The sequence below is a fragment of the Silurus aristotelis genome (genome assembly GCF_946808225.1).
Source record: "Silurus aristotelis genome assembly, chromosome: 4".
NCBI lineage: Eukaryota > Metazoa > Chordata > Actinopteri > Siluriformes > Siluridae > Silurus > Silurus aristotelis.
The window spans coordinates 641,579-663,208 of record NC_139577.1 but is presented as its reverse complement, the minus strand read 5'-3'; the positions used below and the strand labels follow the sequence as shown (position 1 = coordinate 663,208).

Here is a 21,630-nt window from a genome sequence, read left to right as displayed (position 1 = left end):
GATGAATGCCGCTCATTTCCAAACGATGTTGGGCAAACTAATTTAAGACAGCACTAAAATGTGAAGTGAGATTAAATAAAAATAAAACTAAGAAACACCAATCTGAAAGATGAACAAACACAAGATTTCTCATTGTCTTTTGTAGCCTGGTTTAAAGTTGCGGGAGAATCGTAGTGTTTTTTAATTATACTGTAGTCTTACAACAAGCACAGGCATGCAGACTGCACATTAATTACCTACACAACAGACAACTGTTTGTAGAAAAGGAACACAGAAGGTCTGATAAAAAACCCCACAATGGTGTATTTTGTGTGAGCGTCAGAACTTTTAATATATTTTTAGCACATGTGGAGGATGTAAACTACATCTTCGAGTCCGAAGTTTGCGTGTTGTCCGAATATGTTTATAGAACCTCGACCCATATCTTACACAAACATCTTTCCGAAAAGATTTCGAGTTTTCCGGGTTTGAATATTATATATCTCTAGTTATTTATCTCTAGTTAAAGTTTATGCTAAGCAAATAATAATGACGTAACAGCCCCAGAAGGTTAATGCGAAATGCACCTTGGGCCTTTATTGACTCTGAAAATACTGCATGAGTTATGAGGAAAAATGTAGCCGAGAGATCTACGTCCCAGAGGAGCAGCTCTTCTGCACAGATTCAATTAGAGATCGTTTAAAACCCGGTGCGTATTTACTACTAGTTTTATTGGCGGAGGATGTCATGGCAGTAACCCTGAGTCTGTTAAAGCTCTTATTTTTATATTAGATATGTGTCCTTGTATGTTTTACACCTTGACGTGGTGCTGGAAATCGCAGCGAATCCTATCGTTCTGCGTTCGTGAGGCTCTGCACAATTACATGGATGAATGGCTTTGAATTGAAGAGCCCACGTGTGGTGTATGGGGTCAGGTTGTTCATGGTGGCCTGTATTACTGATTAACTATTAACTTTAAAATGGCCAACACCATCCCTCTCAGATCCTGATCCCAGCCAGGTCTGACTGCTGTTGACATTCCAGAGTGAAAAAAAAGCGAGAGAGAAAGAGCTAAAAGTGCTGTGCAAACACTCCATCTCTCCCTAGCAGAAGATGGTTCAGACCAAGGTAAAGTCGAAAGGATTTTATGGACAGTTGGATGAAAAGGTGTGAAGGTGCTCAGTCTAAAACCAGATACGTTACGATATATAATACTGCATGCATGAGCGTATCACGTGTATGTTTACCTTTTGATTCATGCAGTTATACAAACAAGCAGTCATGTTGGAGCAGCACAATGTGTACAATCATGCAGATGAAGGTCAATCATTTCTTTACAGTTATGGGATGTGAACTTACATTTGTCCCATATTTTAGAAAATCTCTGGATTTTCCTCAAACAACAGGCTCTGGAGTATAAACAGAGTGGTGCGGAAAACAAAAAACATCCAACGAGTAGCAGGGAAACATCTTGTTGATGATCAGAGGAGAAACAGTCAGGCTGGTTTCAGCTAACAGGTCAAAAAGCCAAAGCAGAAAATCCTTTAAAAACCCAACCTGATCAAATATTGCAATATTGCCTGAGCTCCAACAGCAGAAGACCACACTGGTTTCCCCTGCTGTCAGCCAGGAACAGGAATCTACACCTGGACAGGATTTCACATCCAAACTTGCAATTGAAGCATAACTGCTTTCGAATCCAGTTTTCACCAGGCTGTGATGTACGTTTGCTTCAGTAAATGTTGCTCCCGGACAACCGACAGAGAAACTGCTTTAATCTCACTCAATGCGTAATACTAGGATCAGTGTCTGAAGACTTATGAAGGCTCATTTCTGTAATTGTAGGTTTTGTGCTCCTTTCTTCTTCCCAGGAGAAGACAAAGAGCGGGACATTGTCAGGTTCTCCAGCATGACGTGAGAAGACATGTCTAAAAAGTGGGTGGGGACCAAAAGGCATTTTTTTTTTAGATTAAGCTGCAAAATGGCAGCAAAATCAAAAACAGCAAAACGGAGGTGCGGTAAAAAAAATAATGCAGATGATTCCTCCAACTTACTTCTACTACAGCTACTATCACTACTACTACAACTACTTTCACTACAACTACCACTTTTACTACTAATACTACCAATACTACTAATATTAATAATAATAAACAATAATAAAACAAATAATGAACAATATGAATATCCTAATTTCTGTTACTTCTACAACCATTACAACTATTACTGAGAAATACCAGTTATTACTGCTACTAAAACTGCGATTATGAATCACACGCTTTATTTTTACTACGTAAACATAAAGCGTACAAACACTGTTCAAATGGAAAAGAGTAAACTTTGAACCGTGTAGAAATCTGTAGCATTCAATTCCAATGATAAACTGTTTAAACTGAAGCAGAAAGTTCAGAAACGAGTTTTATGAAAAGTAAAAATGTGTTGGCGCGAAAAAATAACAAAAGAAAGTCACTTTTCGGGTTTTTTTTTACTTTAATTTTGCAAATCTATCAGGAACACTTGTCGAGAACATCATCATCTCAGCTGTCAGGTAGATAATGTAAAGAAACTGTAATACTTTTTTGCGCACAAACACGTGCGTATGTGTGTGTGTGTGTGTGTGTGTGTGTGTGTGTGTGTGTGTGTGTGTGTGTGTGTGTGTGTATGTGTGTGTGTATGTGTGTGTGTGTGTGTGTGTAGGTGTGTTTTAATGATTCCAAAAAACTATGTTGTACCTGCTAATCGATCAACCAAAGCCTAACATTATGTGTTTCTGCAAAACAACAACAAATATCCTGAATTGATCACATTCAAACGCAAAATTCTTGGCACAGAGTAAAATTAGCTGGTTAAAAACAAGATCCTCTACAAAAAAAAAAAAAAAAAAAAAAAAAAAAAAAGGGATTAGCTGGCTATAAAAATGTACGTTATTTTATATTTAACTTAACATTCACATTTGTGTATATAAAAACCATTGGAAGCATTAATGTGCTGAGTACCCACTACAACGAAAGTCATTCTTTGTACCATTGCGTCAATGAAATCTCTTTAAGTTTTTAACTCTTTAATTTAAGTTAAAAAAAAAACAAAAAAAAACATTCATTATGAATAATTTCTTCTGCTGTAATTCATTCATATTTTCATTCTTTTCTCTTTTTTTTTGTATAATTTTACAAAATAAATTAACATGCGATCTCTTTCCCTGAAAGCCAATGCTGTGTCAGCAAGTGTGTGTGTGTGTGTGTGTGTGTGTGTGTGTGTGTGTGTGTGTGTGTGTGTGTGTGTGTGTGAACATATGCTGGGAATGCTGTCGAATAGAAAAAAAAACCAATACATCATGTAAAAAAAAAAAAAAAAAAAAAAATCCAAGATATTTGTCCACTTGACAAAAGTGAACAGGAAAAAAGAGGAATTATTCAGGAGTCCATACAAAAAATAATTCACTGTAAATATAATATTTATATATAAATTTGTATATTTTACACATTTTTAATATATTTACAAATATACCCAAAATTATATACCATGTAATTTTTTATCCTTTAAGAATAACTGCATGGGCTTTAATTTTGATAACTGCGTTATCAATATAAAAACGGAATGTAAAAAGAAAAGATCTTTCGAAAAATAGAGCGTACGCAGTGTTTTTATTTTCTTTTATGTCCTTTTATGTGCTAGTTGGAGTTTTCCTTTTTTTTTTTTACAAGTTTCCTGTTTTTCCGTTTTAGTCTCCTGCTCGTATTTGACGTGGTCCTTTTCCTTTTTTTGTTCCTCTCTCAGTAACGGAGAGAATTCGAGTAAAATGCCGAGCTGCAAAATGGAAATCACTGGCCAGAGCGCTGAAGAACGTCGAGAACACACAGCTGAATGAAAAAAAAACAAAAAAACAAAACATTCAGAGCGAGGACCCCCTGAGGAACGACAGTCTTTCAGTCAAAATAACGAGTTTTGAAGGGTCCTCGATCTCTGTTTAAGAGCTTGGTCATGTATTTTAATCACTAGTTCATGGTAAAGGACAGCAGCATCGCCGGGAATCCCTGCATCATGTGCTCCGGAAGTCCAGCAGGAGCAGCGAGGGAAGGAAAGTCAAGGAAGACAAGAGTTTGAGGAGTTGTGGATTTGCTTCCAGGAAGCCTCATGTTTTGATGCCACCGTTGATGTGCTGGTATTTCGGAAGGCACGGCTCGTCTGGTAAAGGCTCGTGAGAAAACACCGAGTCGTCTCCGGATGAGCAGGAGCTGCGAGTGTCTGGGAAACACGGCGAGTACTGTTCTGTTGGAGTGCACAGGTCAATGTATTCCTACAGGAAACACAGCAAGACTTTAAAATCCACACATAATGCAAAAGAACTTCCCATGAACACGTCTTTATTCTGACTATAATGCAAGCGGCTCGCTGTTTATTTCCATCATCACACCAAAACAAATGATGTTTCATTCAATGCAGTTTATTATGAACCAAAGCGACACACTGACACGGATTTCTGTAGGTTAATAAGATCATTCGCAAAAACAATCTTTTTTGTAAATGACCTTTTATTTGCCGTCGAAACCAAAAAGAGCGAATAGTTTCGCCTCAGACTTCGTTTTATCTGCCGTGTGTTTACGACTAAACCGTCCAGTAAAATTTACTACACGCTAAAGTATTTCAAAGATCTTTCACATATACTTCTTTTTTTTTTTTTTTTTGTAGGAAAGAGTGAGCTTTTCCCCCTCTAGTTAACTCAAACCATTTCCCTCTTTTTTTTTTGTGGCTTCTACAGAAATTCTTTCAGGCGAAGGAAGAGGTTTTGGTGTCTGGAGCGTTTGGTTTGGACTCCCCCACTTCAACGCAAGGCGGCTCACGTTACTAAAGACCTTCACATCTGTGAGCAGTTTGAGAGGTTTGGAGTTGAGAGAGTTAGACAGGGGAGGAAGAGATGGAAGGAGGGAGCAGGAGAAAGAAAGAACACGCAAAAGCCACTTATTGCATTAAAAAAAAAAAAAAAAAAAACATGGAGAGAGGCAGGGGTTGTTGGCGCTCATTCGCAGATCCAAATCCTGCTAAACCTACAAGTCCTGACAGATTTCCACCCTGCGCCGTGCCACATTTGGGCTTGCGGAGATGTCGGATGACAGCTAGGGGATGGAAAGAATCGGTGCTGGCACTTGGTTTGGGAGATTTGTGGCCAGGACTTAATCGATCTCAGCGCAGGGGTTGAGGCCGGGAGCAAATCAGGGCTCGTGTAACTCTTGACCCTGAGCTCTGCTGTAAAAATCATTGTAGGATTTCTTCCCCTCTCTCAATCTCTCTCTCTCTTTTATTGTCTCTGTCTCTTGTTTCCCTCCCCGATCCCTGATTCTTGCTCAATCTTGCAGGCTGAAGCCAGGAAAAGACTTCTGATAGACCGATAAATTCCAGGACTGCAGGAAGACGTGTGAGCAGCTCACATGTACAGAATACGTGTTGTGTATTTCCGTGTGTGTGTGTGTGTGTGTGTGTGTGTGTGTGTGTCCATCCGCCTCACCTCTTGGCTCGCCAGCGTGAGAATGCGGTCCAAATCCTCCACCAGCTGCTTGAACGTGGGCCTGTGTGAAGAGATCGCGTGCCAACAGTCTTTCATCATCATGTACCTGTAAACCAGAGAACAGTGTGAGAGAGCAACAGCTGATATCACACCCTGACATCCCACAACAACCAGACCCAAAACCGTGACGCGTTACACGATCCAACAGAAACTCCACAATACAGGGAGAATAGAGTAACTACTGAGTAACTACTGAGTGCCGCTAAGATTTTTTTTTAACGGCATTACTAATAAAACAATTATTTTTATTCCGAATTTCTCTCCGAAGGTCGTAGAGACGCAAACAGAGTCGTGATCATGTGTCACTCGCTATGCGGTGACGATTAACGCTGCGTGTTGAAAAGCAGGAATTAGATCCAAATACGGAAAAGAAATGTAATCTGCCTGAGAAATGTTTTATAACGTCGTCGAGGATAATACGCTGGCAGAAAACAAAGGGCTGAGTCTCGAACATCAAACCGAGCACAAACCACTGGAGAACACCGGAGAACACCCGATGGAAACACGACGGCAAATCGCAAGCCTGTTTAGACTCCAAAAATGTCATTCACTAGCTAAATTTGAATAAAAACCATGCAGCTTACTAGTGGAGTAACACAAGAACACTAGCTGTATCTGTATGTGGGCGTGGCCTAAACCTAAAAGCTTTTCCTTTCCTTTTAACTACCACTTTATCTTAATCTAATATATTATATCTTATTTTATATTTATAGTTCTTTTTACTTAATGTGTTTTCTGAGCAGTCGATCAGGTTTAAATTTTTTTCTTTAAACACTGGGACCAATAATCCATAGAATATTAACCAGAGATTAAACTTTCAGCCAACATTGTATCTCTCTGAATTTAAGCTCTAATAGTTCCTCAGCCTCAACTGCATCACTCCGGTACGGTTTCGAACCAGAAATGTGCGATTGTCATCCCTGCTAGTGCATTTACTCATAAAATCCATTTCTACAACATGATTTTATTAAAGTTTAAAGTCCACTTTGTCGTGCAGGACATGGACTCACAGATCGTTGGTGCAGTTGGCTGGTTTGTCCATGCGATGTCCCTCCTTTAGGAGTTTGAAGAGCTCTTCCACAGGAATTCCGGGATACGGTGAGCCACCCAATGTGAAGATCTCCCACATCAGCACCCCGAACGACCATCTAAAAACACGGCAAATTCACACAAACAACGTTGTGTATATTTACACTGTTAACAAACAATATATCATACACACCTAAAATCTGGACTACTGTCAGTATCTATATCATTTATATATTTATAAAAATAAAAACAGAAAGGGGTGTGTGTATTTTAAAGTATATAATATATACAGTATTGTTTTTATCCCTATTTTTATACATATAAATGTATTATACTTCTTATACTTTATATTTTATTTTATATTTATTTTTATTTACATGTTGGACAGTCATAAAAAACATTTGACTACATGTGGTACTCTGTATGGATGTGTTGATTTATAACAGCAGATTTTATTACAAAGAAATCACAATGAATCAACTTAAATAAGAAACAAAAACTGCTCGAGACGCAGATACTGAGCTTTTCATTCACACTGAGGAACTGCACATTTTTACAGCATCATTATACAGTACTAACAAAGCAAAGACTGTAGAAGACTTAAATGAAGCCTTTCTCCTGGGGGTTCCAGCCCATGAGACCATGCCTGAAGCAAGTGGACACCGGCCTCAAGGGGACTAAAAGCTGGCCTTTGTCCTTGTTGGACGGCCACAATGACACACACTGTTCAAGCCAAAACAAACATCAGTTTAGACCCACAGGAAACAAACCGCTGTAAGGCAGGAAGAACAGATCTGTCTTACATCATCTTGGGATATAAAGGACGACTTAAATAGAAATATTGAGATCTAGATAATGCCATGATCACGAAATGTTTGTTCTTGTTCCAAAAAAAAAGAACAACAGTGATTTGGGAACTTTAACCAAGTTAAAGAAAAAGCTCTGATCCGATGTATAGAACTACCTGGGAAAACGTGCATCATCAGTAATTCTACCAAAAAACACCTTACACATACACAAGTGCCTTTCATATGACCTTCACCACACAGGCAGAGTTTTGTCCCCGGCTTTTCTCCCCATCACCCGACCGCTTCTTCACCTCCTGCCCGCTTTGTTTGTCTTCTCTTTTATCACACGGTGTATCTTTTCACACATCTGGCGATCCATCAGCATCACTTTGTAAGCTCGAGGGCAACCTCACCGTGATCAATCAGCCGAACACGGCGCAGACGAACTCGCTCCAAAAGGTCACGAAAACCTTTTTTTTTTTTTTTTTGGACCGTCGTGTGGATTCAGGTGCTAACGAGGCAAGATTTTTTCCCCCAGAATTAATAATCAACAGCAGTCGAAAAAAACAATACACACACACACACACACACACACCAATTCCAGCAACCTCAGCAGGTTTCCTAACCAACGACTCATCAAACAGCGAGTTTGTTTTTCTTTGTTCTTCTCATTTATGCAATAAAACAGTCTGATGTCATGTCCCTGTTATCCTGCTCAGGCCAAAAAGACGGCCAATTAGAGAGCGCGATCACGCCTAATTAGTAATGCGAGCAACATAAAAGCTGTTAACAAGGACTGAGATTCCTCTCTAATCTGCATTGATTGACCAAGACACACACACACACACACACACACACACACACACACACACACACACATTTTACTCTGCTGCACATAATAATCCATTAAACCCAAGTTCACGGTCCAGTGAATATGAATGTCAGAGCAAACTCCAAACACCAGCCCACACACTTCAGCCATCACACTAACGTGCAGACGTGCACTTTTTCTCCTCCTCTGGACACGTCACGCTCTTTTAATGTCCATATGCTATCTGTGCCTGAGATCCAAACCCTTTTAATCACACGGCTCATTCGAAGGAGAAGAAAAGAAAGTGTTCAATCAGCAGGATTATATCATTCTTTGAACAACAACAACGAAAAAAAAAAAACGTTTGGATGTGTGTAAAGCGATGGAATGAGAGAAGGGAGGAAGGGGTTACTTTACTTCCGTAAGGTCCTCGGTGAGGTGAGAGCTCGGCCTGTCTGAGGAGCTTTGAAGCCGGCCAGATTAGTAACACAGCATTGGCCTCAACTCGAGCGTAAAATCTTTTTTGGTTTCTTTTTTTTTTTTGCGCCACAGCACTGGCCCTCAATACTCTCCTTCATTCTCCCAATAAAAACACTTTGAATTTTCACTCTCCTTTTCTCTCTTTCAGAATGTAAAACGTGTACAAAACAAAAAGTTCTTCTTCCTCTCAGGTGAAACTCTTTGGTTCAGGTTTCAGGATTATGTATATTTCCGATTCATCTACCTGTGAAGTTCGTTCCTCGCAACAAATCGTTTTAAAAAGTGCAGTGTTTATAACGTTGTATTAAATTCGCTACTTACACATCGCTCTGGTGTGTGTACACGCGGTCGAAAAGCGCCTCGGGAGCCATCCACTTCACCGGCAAGCGACCCTGCGAACAAACACACACACACACACACACACACACACACACACACACACACACACACAAAGCTTTATGGACAAGAGGTCAAAACGAGTGACACGAGGCATTCCCGGCCGAAACGTCCCCCCAGGGTTGTTTCTTTTTTCTAACAAAAAACAACAGCGAGATCTTCCTGCTCTCACTCATTAAGCAGGAATTTGATTCCACCCCGAGCAGGAAGGTCTATAAAGGTGCGAGGATTCCTAACAAGCGTTCACAAAGGGCTTCACAGATTCACATTCACACCCAGTAGCTCTGAAGAGGAGAACTGAAACCTAAAGTGGCTCATTTGAAGTTCTTGTCTCAAGTGGATGAATAAAGTGATCTCTCTCTCTACTCATCTATAATGCCAAAAAGGATATTTTTTCAGTTTCTCAGGATGCCTGCCAACCAGACAGTGTGGAACCGGTCTAACACAAAACGCATCCATCAGTCATTATTATTCCTTAAGCCTCATGATTATAGATCGTCTAAAACAAATCTCACAGGCCAAACATCGGAACTGGTGAAAATGTCTGGTTATGATTTTTAACACAAATAAAGGAGTTTTTACTGCGACTAACAATTTAACAATTATATCAATTAAATCCTTTATAATTACTTTACAAATAAAATCGGAGAGGTTTGTGAGCAACGTTGTAAACAGCACTGAGACACCGAGTGTTAGTGAAGTGGTGGGAAAAAACCCCAGCAGGAAAAGCTAGACTAATGTGTTTAGGTTTATGGCTAATGCACAAATTCCCCCCCCTCGCTTTCTCATAGCCTGTTTAGACAACAGAGCTCCGTGAAAAAAAACGAGCGAGAGATCGAGAGAGAGAGAAAGAGAGAGAGAAAGAGACGTGGAGATTGAACAAGTGAAGAACACTAGAGTCACTTCACGTGCTCGCTGCCTGGGAATCTGCGAATCCTGCCAAGTCCGAGAATGAGAATATGAGTTCAAGCGTAAGGAGAAGATGCGCAATAACAGAAAGAAAGGTGTTCTACTAAAGAGGGATGAATTTTCATGTTGCTTTTGAAGTGTAGATTCGAGTTCGATTGAAAAAGGATGTGAAAAAAAGAAGTGGAAAAACTCACGTTGGTGGTCTTTTTATAGTAATCGATGTTGTGGACGTCTCTGGCCAAACCGAAGTCTGCGATCTTCATCACGTTGCTCTCGGTGACCAACACGTTTCTGGCAGCTAGGTCTCGGTGTATGCACTGACATGGAGAGGTAGTGGGAGAGGGAGGGGAAAAAAGAAACATGATGATGATGATGATGAAGAAATAAAATATTTTCTTCTTGTACTGCATATATAAATCCTGCAGATCAGGATACTTCAGGAGACGCCACAGTGATGTAGTTCATCATCTTATAACCTTGTTGCCAGTTATTACAGATATAGTTTTAATTTTATGTTAATTATCAGTGTGTGATTGAGCGCATACGTGAGTGTGTGCATTTATTAAACCCATCTACCTTCTGCGAGGCGAGGTACTCCATGCCACGAGCCACCTGATAAGTGCAGGAGACCAGATCTTTAAAGGTAAGAGGTTCTTCAGAAACACGAGCGATGTCGTATGAGTACTCCATCCCCGGGGGTCTTCTGGCCCTCAGGAACTCCCTTAGGTTCCCTTTGGATGCGTATTCCACTATGACGTACAGAGGACCTGAGGAATGGAAGCATGTTCTGTGTTAAAGCCATCGGCTGCACGAGTGTTGCAGGAAAGACGTGGGAAGTTTTCCTGACTTGCGGCTCACCGTCTTGCGTACACGCTCCCAGCAAGTTGATGATGTTTTTATGCCGGCCAATCATCTTCATCATCTCCATCTCTGACACCAGGTCTGAGAGGTCCTTTTCTGTCGCGTCGTCTGGAAAAAATTGAAATGCAGCTTCTTGAATTTTTTTTTTTTTTTTTTTGGGATTTTTCGGATTTTTTCGGAAGTCATCGGATAGAACTGAGAAACTATGTACATAGAGTACTATGGATTTTAAAAGGTTTATTAATTCTAGACACATTTTTTGAGCTGTTAAAGGAAGTGATATCGGTTTAATCGTCCTAAATAGTGAAACACTATTTATTACTTTTAGAAATATCCAGAACAGCCTGGACACCATGAAGGTTCACTTCAGCAGTATCGGATTACACCGAGTGACGTGCTACACGGACGCTCTTTCACTACCTCTGAAATTAAAACGGCTTCGTCCGATTCGGAGTAATTACCTTCAGGACAGTCGGCTTTTCATTATCGTGCCTCTGATCGGCACGGCGCGGACCCATGGCAGGAATTCCTCTCCTACATTTCTCACTCGTTTACCTTTCGTTTACATTTTCTGACTTGTTTCAAGCATTTCGGATCAGAACTCTTTAAAGTAGCTTTGAAAGTTCATGATCATATTAACAGCACATTGTTGTTATATTATTATTATTAACTCATTTAAATGCATGCTGTGTGTGTGAACTGAACTGTTTGTGTGTGTGAACTGAGTGTGTGTGTGAACTGAGTGTGTGTGTGAACTGAGTGTCTCTGTTGTTGTTGTTGTTTTTTTGTTTCAATAAGAAATCAATAAAACTATCATTTGTATAAATATTGGTTTGAAGGATGTTGTAAGTGATCGATTTCCAAAAGGTAAAGTTTAAGGAGGTTTCTTTGTTGTAGACAGTTTTCTATTCAACGGGTCACAGGGTCAACCCAAACATCCCCCCAACCCCACACCCAACACCCAACACCCTTCCCAACTCAAGTGTGTGTGTGCAGGTGAAAAGACAAGCTGCTACAGCTTCCTGAGACAGAGAAAGAGACAGAGAGAGACAGAGAGAGAGAGAGAGAGAGAGAGAGAGAGAGAGAGAGAGAGAGAGAGAGAGAGAGAGAGCGAGAGAGAGAGGCAGAGAAAGAAAGAGAGAGAGAGAAAGAGCGAGAGAGAGAAAGACAGAGGCAGAGAAAGAGAGAGAGCGAGAGAGAAAGACAGAGGCAGACCTTAGAATCATTCAGCACCAGCAAATAACCTTTAAGTGGCCTCTTTCTCCTCTCGGCCCCCAGACCATCCGCTTTAAACTCGTCGTCTTTCCTTCACTCTCACTCTTTCTAAGCCTTTCTACCCGTCTTAATGAACAAACCCTATTTTTCTAAATCAAATTATTGGAATTGCTTCTGTTGTTTTCCCACATGGAAACGTGGAGGTACCGAGCAGGCGCAGGTTTAATCATGACCCAAGTGTATGAAGGACAAAGTCACAGCTCCCAGAAGCTGCCTGGTGTCAGTGACTGTATCTTCAACACAATTTTGCGTTCTATGGCATCATTACTAATTTTCTGCTTTTGTAACACCTGGAAGCCCCACCCCCAAAAATGTATAGAGCTAATAAACCTAATAAATCTCCATTCACGGTGACTTTCTTACATCACATAATGTTCTCATGTTCATATCAGGTGATTAAGTTCACAGTTACCTTTCAACATCTTGACTGCTACAGTTAAGGCTTCTTTGGGTTTGTCCTTATCGATGCCCAGAGCTTCTGCCATCACCACCTGGCCGAAACAGCCTTCCCCGAGCGGCTTGCCCAGCGTCAGCCTGCAGGAAAGTGCAAGATCTTTTAGAGCTGCAAGATCAACGCATGGAGCTTCAGCTTAGTAAAATGCATTCAGTTCTATCACAACCAAGTGGAAAAATCAAAGAGGAAACCAGTCAAACCAAGAACACTTATGTTTATGGCCTACTGATACCAAATAAAAAAAGTCTAAACTAAAACCTGAGAGCAACTGGTGTGTGTGTGTGTGTGTGTGTGTGTGTGTGTGTGTGTGTGTGTGTGTGTGTGTGTGTGTGTGTGTGTGTGTGTATGCAGTACTATCATGCTATAATAGTGTTTACCCGATTCACAGAAAAGTGTTAAGTGGGTTCCTTTTATCATCGGTGGCAAAGCATACGTTTGACATTATCCACAAAGAAAGCGTAAAAAGCGTGAGAGCAAGAAATCTCACGTTACAGCTCTCCAAGGTGAGCGACAACGTTTTCGTAGTGATCCGAATTTTCTCTCCGAGCACAATGAAATCTCAGAGTTAATCTTGTTGGGATTTTATACAGCTTGAAGACCACTTCATTTCAATCTCACTGCCGCCTTGACTTTACGACCTCATACCACTCTTACACCCCCTCCACCCTCAGCCCTTCTAGTTGAGGTTTTTTGATTGACAGGTGCTTGCTCCGCCTCCGCCTCCCTGTGTAAACACTGTGTAACACAATCGCCCTTCTGTGCCTCTCAGAGGCCGCCTGTGTCTGGCCCGAGTCTGCCCCACATAATCAATGTTATGTTTTACAGATAATCAATGTTTTTTTTTTTTTTTCCCCTGACCATGCTAAATGTTAACATTCCACACTGGCACCATGATCCAGACAGAGAAAAACAAAAGACTATGTAAAGTCGCATTACACAGAGCGGCATAACGGATTTTAATAAACATTTTGGATTAACTTTCAACCTTTTCTGTCCACTAGGGGAGCACAAAGTTTTCCTCAAAGTGCATAAGCGAAACACCGTTAATCATGCTGCGTAGTGACTACTGTCCTGTTTTTTCCTTCCATCAACTCTTAAAGACTTTCAATAAAAAATTATGTTACGCTCTCGCTTTTCTCTTCATCACTGACAACTGAACTTACAGCTGCTTCTCTTCATGCAGCTACTTAATCTAATTGCACAGATCGAGACTGGCATGAGCTACACATTTTTCTATGGCTAATCAAAGCTAATCAGGAGGAGAGACAAAGCAGTGATATCTAAAAGCCAAGTATATGTATATATATATATATATATATAGAAAGAATGTCGGCCGGTCAGTGAATAACAGGGTGATAACAGATGCAGTGTTGAATTGTATCGTAAATGATTAATAGTTCTGTACAGCAACATTACTCAAATTAAATCGTTAGGGCTAGACAGTCCGATGAGGTAGTCCCATTATGGCGTAACTCGTGTGAAGTTGCTGATCGCGCCAACAGCCTGCCTCGATCTGACTCAGTGTATAAACAAAGATATGTTGCCTAGCAGCAGATACACGAGTCTTATTGTATGAACACAAGCATGGACTCGACACACTCGTGCTAGACTAACACACAGACTGCTCACTTGTCTCTGGAGAATTCCCAGCGTGGATCTTCGGGGAGCTCGTACTCGGGAATGATGTGCTCGTGATCAGAGCTCCTGCGTGTCGTGATTCTCACCAGCGGCGTGCTGGAGCTCATGGAGGAGCTCGAGTCGGCCGAAACCTGCATGGAAAAAAAGAAATGGCTGATCACCTGAGCCTTGGGCAATGAGCAGAACACGTAGAACCCCTGTTTAAGTGTCTGAGTGTGTGCGTTTTATTGACTCAATTTAATGCTGTTTTATTTATACTGCTGAATGATGCTGCATGCTGAAATACTGTCATCAGTCTGAATATTTTATTTTTATTAGTAGTAGACGTATGTGTCTGATAGCGTGTTTAGCTTTCTGAGCAATTACTCTTTCCGTGTTGGCCATCGCAACACTGTTCTAACGTCCATGATAGAGGAATACCTTACCTTTACCCACCATCCAGGCTGGAGGTCTTCACCAAGGGAACCTCTGACCTGACATGAGGTTCCCTTCATTCCCTTAATGTTCATTTCCAAATATTCCATTATGTACAAATAATTACAATTTCATTACCATTTTCTTTTTAATATCTACTATAACGAAAAAGTTCTACTATAACCGGATACATTTCTATCAGAACTCAAATGGATCTACTAGAAAGAAAAAAGTTCTACTAGCAAAATAAAATAAAATAAAAAACCCTCTCCTTTAAATAAAAAAACTTCTACTAGAACCAGAAAAAGTTCCACAAGAACTCAAAAAAGGTTCTACTAGAAGAAGACAAAGTTCTACTAGGACTAAATAAAAAAGTTCTAGTATTAGAGTTGCTGTATTGTGAATAATCATCTCTTCCCAATTTAAAGTTTTAAATGATTCCAAATGCTTAAAACGTACATCTACATAACGTTGAGCACTAAAATATACGTTCACGTGTCAGTGTGTTGCTGTGTAGTAGGGGTTTTGGAACTCTTTATCTACTTTCTGTTACCTGGCGGCGCAGTGGGATCTGCTTGGTGAGCTTGTGCACAGCAGGTTGGCCTCCGAAATCAGGCTTCTTGATAGAAGTGCGCATTCGGCAGACGATCACGATCACCACCATGCAGGTGATGAGGAACACGCCGATGCAGTAGATAGCGATCTCGACGTAGTCCGGAGGATATTCTGGCTCGGCAATGCTCCTGTCAGCTGAAGCAGGGTTTTAGAGACATTTACAGAATCAGAACTGAGAAGCTCAATGTGTAATTCGCTCCATCTTAATCTAAACACACATCCTGCACTCTTTCCTGATGTGTAACAGAGTTCCTGCAGCACGGCTTAGCCAAGCATTAGACATGCTGATCATGATCATCAGCCATCATAACACATTCAAGGCACCAGACACACAATGGGTTGGCTCTAATAATTGATCTTTCTCAGATGTACAGAGAAAGAGATTAGTGTCTCCAGATTCCAAGATTGAAAAAATTCAACAGCAATTATTAGAGCCTGAGGAAAACATCACACATGCACATTTGAAACCCACTGGTCAAGCATGCAATCAGAAAAGTTAGTAAAAATGAATGGCTGGAGAGAGAGAGGGAGTCACTCTGGCCTTAAAATCTGGCCTTATTGAATCCCAAGTGTCTCCCAGTCTTCTCCAACCACTTCTTTCATACACAAAATAAAACCCTGAGAAGAAGAACAAACGGAGAAGCTGTTGTAGAGGAGTGTATACCTGGAAGAACCGTCAACCAAGCAGAGTGAAAGGAGATCCCAATAGAGTTACCCGCCAAGCACGTATATTCACCAGCATCCTGGAAAGTAACGTTGGGCAAGAAGAGGACCTCAATCTCTTTATCCGTAGTGTTTACACCTGCCGTCTGAGAGAAAGAAGGAGAAGAAGGACAGAGGAACCAAAAGGGAAGCCAAAGAGAGAGGGGAAACAATGAGGAGGGAGGGGGGTTTGATCGAGAGAAAAGAGGACGAGAAAGGAATGAAAAAAAAAAAATGAAACCCATAATACCAAGAAAAGAGCAGAACTGGGAAGTTTTTTGTTACAAATAATAATAATAAAAATACATCATCTACTCATGATCATTGTCGTAGATGAACCTGGAGTTAGATAGGGATATACTCGAAAGATGCACCACAAAAAAAGTGACCCTTTTGTCCAGAGAGAAGATAAAGAAGGAGAAGGGGTAGAAAAAGTATGGTCCAACAATAAACAGGTGGCTCAGAAGTCCTTCAGAAAACATGCAGCCAACAAGGAGAACCATGGAGAACAAGCCAAAAATTTCTAACTGATAAAAGAAAAGCAGAACATTAAGAAGTAGGATGAAGAGTCTCTTGTTTCCATGGCCTCTTGTAGGACAGTTAGGATCACCTGTCTCAAAAATAACACAAAGCACACTCCAAGGAAAGGTCCCGGGATCACCACGCACCACGAGGAGACCAAAAAAAGTAACAAATCAACCCAAAACACCAGAAGGGAACGTCGGGAAGGAGGATAAAACTCGCAGAGGCTGTTCTTTTTACCTGGTAGGACAGTGAGCCAACCTGACTGGTTGACCCGCCCAATGTAATTGGAGACGTGGCACGTGTATTCACCCGCATCATCCATAGAAACGTTGCGCAGAATGAGCACCTCCACGTCGGTGCTGTTTATGCCTGAGCTCTAGTGGATACCACGACAGGCCAAAGTGGCAGTAGCACGGGGTGAAAAAACACATACAGCAGCCTGTTAAAACCTCGTTTTCTTTAATGATACGTGTGGATACGGGGGAGAAGAGGGAGGAGGTTCCCACCACCAGGACAAAAAAATCTTTTGCAGATACCTGTTTATATTATAATGTAACGTTGATTGAGAAAAAAAACAAAGCCTCGTTTGTTTCCTTTAAAAATAAGTAGCCACCAGGCATCGGATGTAATGTGTTCTGCACCAGATCCAAGCTGTGATCATTTAACAAGACGTACCTTGAGGACCCGGACGTATGGGTCTCCGTTAGGAGCGTAGTGGCTTCCGTTCTTCGTGATGTGATGGAGCCACTGGATGTGCGGCTGGGCGTCGCTGTACACCTTACACACAAAGCGAACCTCTTCTCCCACGTGCACCGTGGCGTTAGCAGGCAGACCTGCCTGGAGAATGGGCCGGTGTGGAGAACGTTCTGACAGAAACATGGGAGATAAATGATCATGTAATTTACTATAACAATACCATTAAGAATGAAAAATTGTATCCGTTTTACTTCTGCGGTTCAATCCGAGAGATTCGCGCTAAAAACAGAAAGCCGATTGACTGTTGCATGTTGGTCTCATTTGCATTCGTAACACAACAAAGGGCAATTTCATTGAGCATCAGAGGCAGCGTTACATGGATATCAGAAAATTAAGACCTGTTTAAAAAGATTTAAGACCTAAAACATTTTTGATTTTTCTAAGAGCCGGAAATTTGACTTTTTTTTACTTTTTAATACCCCACAGAAACCCTGCATTAGAAACTGCAGTTGTGTAAAACACCCGCTGCAAGAAAGGTGTAAATAAATGTTCCATGGCTCAAAGCCGTTCCTGGCACAGGTCCTGTTCTGATATCAGCAAGCTGTTAAGATTCTTCTGCACAAAAACAAAAAAAACCACAACTTTATCTCTGGTGATAAGGGCAAAACAAAAACCAGCGCCTGGAGAGGAAAAGAAAAGGACATTGATGCTGTACTGTGTGTGTGTGTGTGTGTGTGTGTGTGTGTGTGTGTGTGTGTGTGTGTGTGTGTGTGTGTGTGTGTGTGTGGCATCCACACGGCAGTAGGAGAAAACCTCTAAGGTGGAGCTCCACTGCGTTCCCGCTCAATCCTTCCTGCCACGCTGCTCATAAAGCACTTTTTCTGCACTCTGTAATGCAGTGCAACTTTTTGAAAAACATCTCCAATCTCTTTCGTTTTCTTGTCTTCCCTTCATTTTTAGTGAACGCTCGGCCTGAGAGCATTAATCTGTCGCTGTGTTTAATGTGTGTGTTCAGTGGTTTGGGGGAGAAGCGGATAATTCTAGAATTGAGCTTTGTGAAGAAGCAGTGAAGACAGAAGAAAAGCCAACAAAAGAGTGTAAAAAGAGAGGGAAAGAAGGAGAGAAAGAAAAAAAAGTAAAGAGGGGGGGATGGGGGTCAGAGAAGGGAAAGGCTAAAGGGCTCTCAGCAGATGGGGAGTGAAAAGAAAGATGAGGTTAAACAGAGAATGAGGAGGGAGGAGGGAATTGTGGGGGGTCGAGAACACTTTTTTTTATTGCTCATCTGTTGGTGTTTCAGACTCACTCGCCTTTTTTCACTTGACGGGAAACAAAAGAAACAAATCTGACCTGCAAACGGCTGGAACCCAATCAACGCTTGCATTTTTATACCGCTTAATTTCATAGTCACGAGTAAACCAGAAACTGTGGTTCCCCTGAATCTCTCTTCGGTTCACAAACGCTGACGCTCACACACTCGCTCACACTAATTACATCTTTGTATGTAAACGAGGAGACGAAAATCTTCGGCTTTTTCCAACATACGGTGGAATTTGATGCTCCACCCAAGGCACCGAAAACGAAAACGACGAGTGTGTATTAGCCGTCTGGAGGAAAAAAAGGCTGCAGTGTGCAACAGAACAATTTTCTCAACACAGCCTGCGTTCACGATCGCTCTAAAAAACGTAGCCCTAAAGACAGTAAAAAAAAACGGCTCATTTTTACTCGAGTACCCACTCACCCACAAATCACCGTCTATCAATGATCTTTATTCAAGCATGCGCAGGCCGGCCCAGTGTGTCCAAGCGAGACCACTGAACTCTGATTAACCCGTGAAGTTTGGCCCTGAGCAGGGTTGGAAAGCGGTCAGCGCCATTGGACCAGAGATTTTCAGAGACGGGGCGGATGAAGCCGAATGGCACAAATCTTCGTCACTGTGTCCTGCGTGTCTGTAGGTTATGAAGAAAATCTTGATGTGGAGGTATAAAAGTTTAAATGGACTTGTGAGATCTGTATTTCTTGACCTAAATCACGCAAAGTATTCGAAATCTAGAACTTCAGAAAGTTCTACAGTTCTGCTTTCATAACCATGTCAATAACAAATAAGGATGTTCTCTGAGCTTGAGAATGATTCCATCTGAATCGAGGGAAACGTTTAGCAGTAGTGAGGTCAGACTCTTGGACCTTTATGTATAGAGTGGGAATACACAAACAGTAGGTGGGATTGCTTATAGAGGATGATGCAGTGAGCTTGCACTCTGGCAGGAGGCCATTATAAACAGATATAATTAGGCTGCTTTGGTTACATTTGAGAAGCTCCAGTACTTTGGACTCAGCCTGGCTTTGATGTTCCAGCCAGTTCAGGCTCTTACATCACTCGCTACGAGTCAAATTCCACCAAAAACACTCTCTTTCTGTGTGTGTGTGTGTGTGTGTGTGTGTGTGTGTGTGTGTGTGTGTGTGTGTGTGTGTGTGTCTCCTCCTCTCTGTCTTTCTTCTTTTATTATCGATGCACAGTGCAAAATCGCCAGGGAGTTCCACTTTGTCAGGGTCGAACCGACTCCTACTGTACTTCTTAATGGATTTGGATTCAAGCAACCTCTTTAAAACCAAAGCGAACATCAGGGAATTAATAGTGGGCTGTTCTGTGACCTCTAACTGATATTCTGTCTCTCTTCCTGGTCACTCACTCGTTGATTGCTCACACTGCTCTTCTTGCTGTCCATCCTTTTCTGGAAATGTTTTCGAGGACAAGCTGGAGATCGGTCAAAAATAAATACATTTACAGTCGGCCAGTAAAACAGCCGCAATGCGGTTTGAAAGGCTGCTCCTTTATGTCTCTGAATAGGGACTTGTTACTCGTCTCAGCTTTGGATTGCCAGTGTATGGTACTGGTATGGACACTGCTCTATAAAAACACTCTGGAGGTTTTGGAAAAAATACAGGCCAGACCTCAAACACAGAGGAAATTCTTCAGTGAGCTTGTTTATCCCTTGAATTCTGTCTGGGTCAAATGGATTTTTTTTTTCTTTTCAACATGGTGAATATTCATATTGTTTAACAAAATTAAAACCACAATGCCATTCAACAACCCACTCAAACAATAGCATATATCAGTAAAAGCACTCGGGAGTCCAATGTTTGCTAATTACTTCTACAAAGGATTTCTCACTCATATGACTTTGAGCTTAAGAAAAGGGGATCTTCCTCTTTTGTTTTACAAGCTATCCCATATGTCTGAGAATGTTAGCCTCCTAGTAAATACTGCAAACTGCACTAGCGATGTCTCGCCGTGATAGACAGCAGACGCCCACTAATTACTCAAAATAATAACAAAAAAAAAAAACCAGCATCAACCACAAATACAAAAAAAGTACAGGAGTTGTTTTATGTTACAGCCAAAGATTTGCCCATTCAAACATCACACACACAATCACTCACTTGCTTACACACACACACACACACACACACACACACACACACACACATTTCTCAACCTCTGTATTTAGCAATCGGCACCGATGTAACAACATTCTCCCTTCTGTGAGATGCAGCCCACCTGCACCTGCCTGACCCACACTGTTACACATACAATCAAGCCATGTGCACCTGTATAATAAACCTCGGAAAGAGGAACACACAAACGCTCAGACACACACATTTGTACTCACCAACTACATCCAGGGTATAGGTGTGGTTAATCGAGCCATATTTGTTCTCCACTACGCAGGTGTAGTTGCCTTTATCAGAAGGAACCACACTCTCCATGATCAAAGTCCAGTGCTGGTGTCGGACCTGCACAAAAAAAAAACAGAATCAGGACTGAGTTCTAACTACTGAATAATCGATACTTGGAGTCAGTACTAATTTCATACAGAGTTCATGCTCCTGTTATACAAGATGTTAAGTAGTGTTTTTGTTTTCTCCCAGTATCTTTTAAATCAAGAAAAATGTATCTACATTTTTATCTAAAAAATACAATTCCCAGTTTATTCCCACTAATTCCTGTCCATTCCCATAGAAAGTTTCCAGTCTTTAAAATTCCAGTACTCAGAGTGCTGAACTCAATCAGGATTAACTCTATTATACCAATACCAGAAACTTCATGTGTTTTTTTAAGGACATGAATTCCATGGAAAAATTAAGATTCCTAACATTATTATTATTATTATTATTATTGAAACTGCAAAAGGGAGCAAATTAATGGGGAAAGTGTGTGTGGGGGGTGTAGACACTCTGAGCCTGCCTGTGAGGTGATCTTTCCAGCCAAGAGCATCATGGGAAAAGCAATAGCAGCGTACTGACAGACAGCTCAGAGCGTGAACCCCCACCTCAGGAATGCGACTCTCGTGACTACAGACCACTGCTCTAAATCCAACCTGCATCCCGTTCGCTCTTTTCCTGCTCTCGCTTTCGGTGCTTCACTAAAGTTTATCCTGTCCTTCCAAAACCCTAATCAAAGAACGTTCTCGATATCAAAAAGACTCCACAATCGTCT

General features: G+C 41.2%; 1 protein-coding gene across 11 annotated transcripts in view; it reads right to left on the bottom strand.

The window, feature by feature from the left end:
- Positions 1–3,203: 3,203 nt before the first annotated feature.
- fgfr2 (fibroblast growth factor receptor 2) overlaps positions 3,204–21,630 on the bottom strand; it is a 31,922-nt gene continuing 13,495 nt past the window's right edge. For 3 of the 11 annotated variants that reach the window (XM_083539130.1, XM_083539134.1, XM_083539128.1), the window contains 13 exons: positions 20,804–20,927; positions 17,115–17,305; positions 16,677–16,815; positions 15,145–15,347; positions 14,175–14,314; positions 12,504–12,625; positions 10,814–10,924; positions 10,532–10,722; positions 10,150–10,272; positions 8,972–9,042; positions 6,553–6,690; positions 5,483–5,588; positions 3,204–4,276 (listed from right to left, as the gene is read on the bottom strand). In XM_083539130.1, coding sequence (XP_083395256.1) covers positions 4,112–4,276; positions 5,483–5,588; positions 6,553–6,690; positions 8,972–9,042; positions 10,150–10,272; positions 10,532–10,722; positions 10,814–10,924; positions 12,504–12,625; positions 14,175–14,314; positions 15,145–15,347; positions 16,677–16,815; positions 17,115–17,305; positions 20,804–20,927 — 1,824 coding nt within the window. In that variant the 3' untranslated portion in view covers positions 3,204–4,111. Of the gene's footprint in view, positions 4,277–5,482; positions 5,589–6,552; positions 6,691–8,971; positions 9,043–10,149; positions 10,273–10,531; positions 10,723–10,813; positions 10,925–12,503; positions 12,626–14,174; positions 14,315–15,144; positions 15,348–15,876; positions 16,022–16,676; positions 16,816–17,114; positions 17,306–20,803; positions 20,928–21,630 lie in introns of all 11 variants that reach the window. The other 8 variants (XM_083539132.1, XM_083539137.1, XM_083539129.1 and 5 more) reach the window with 3 other exon arrangements.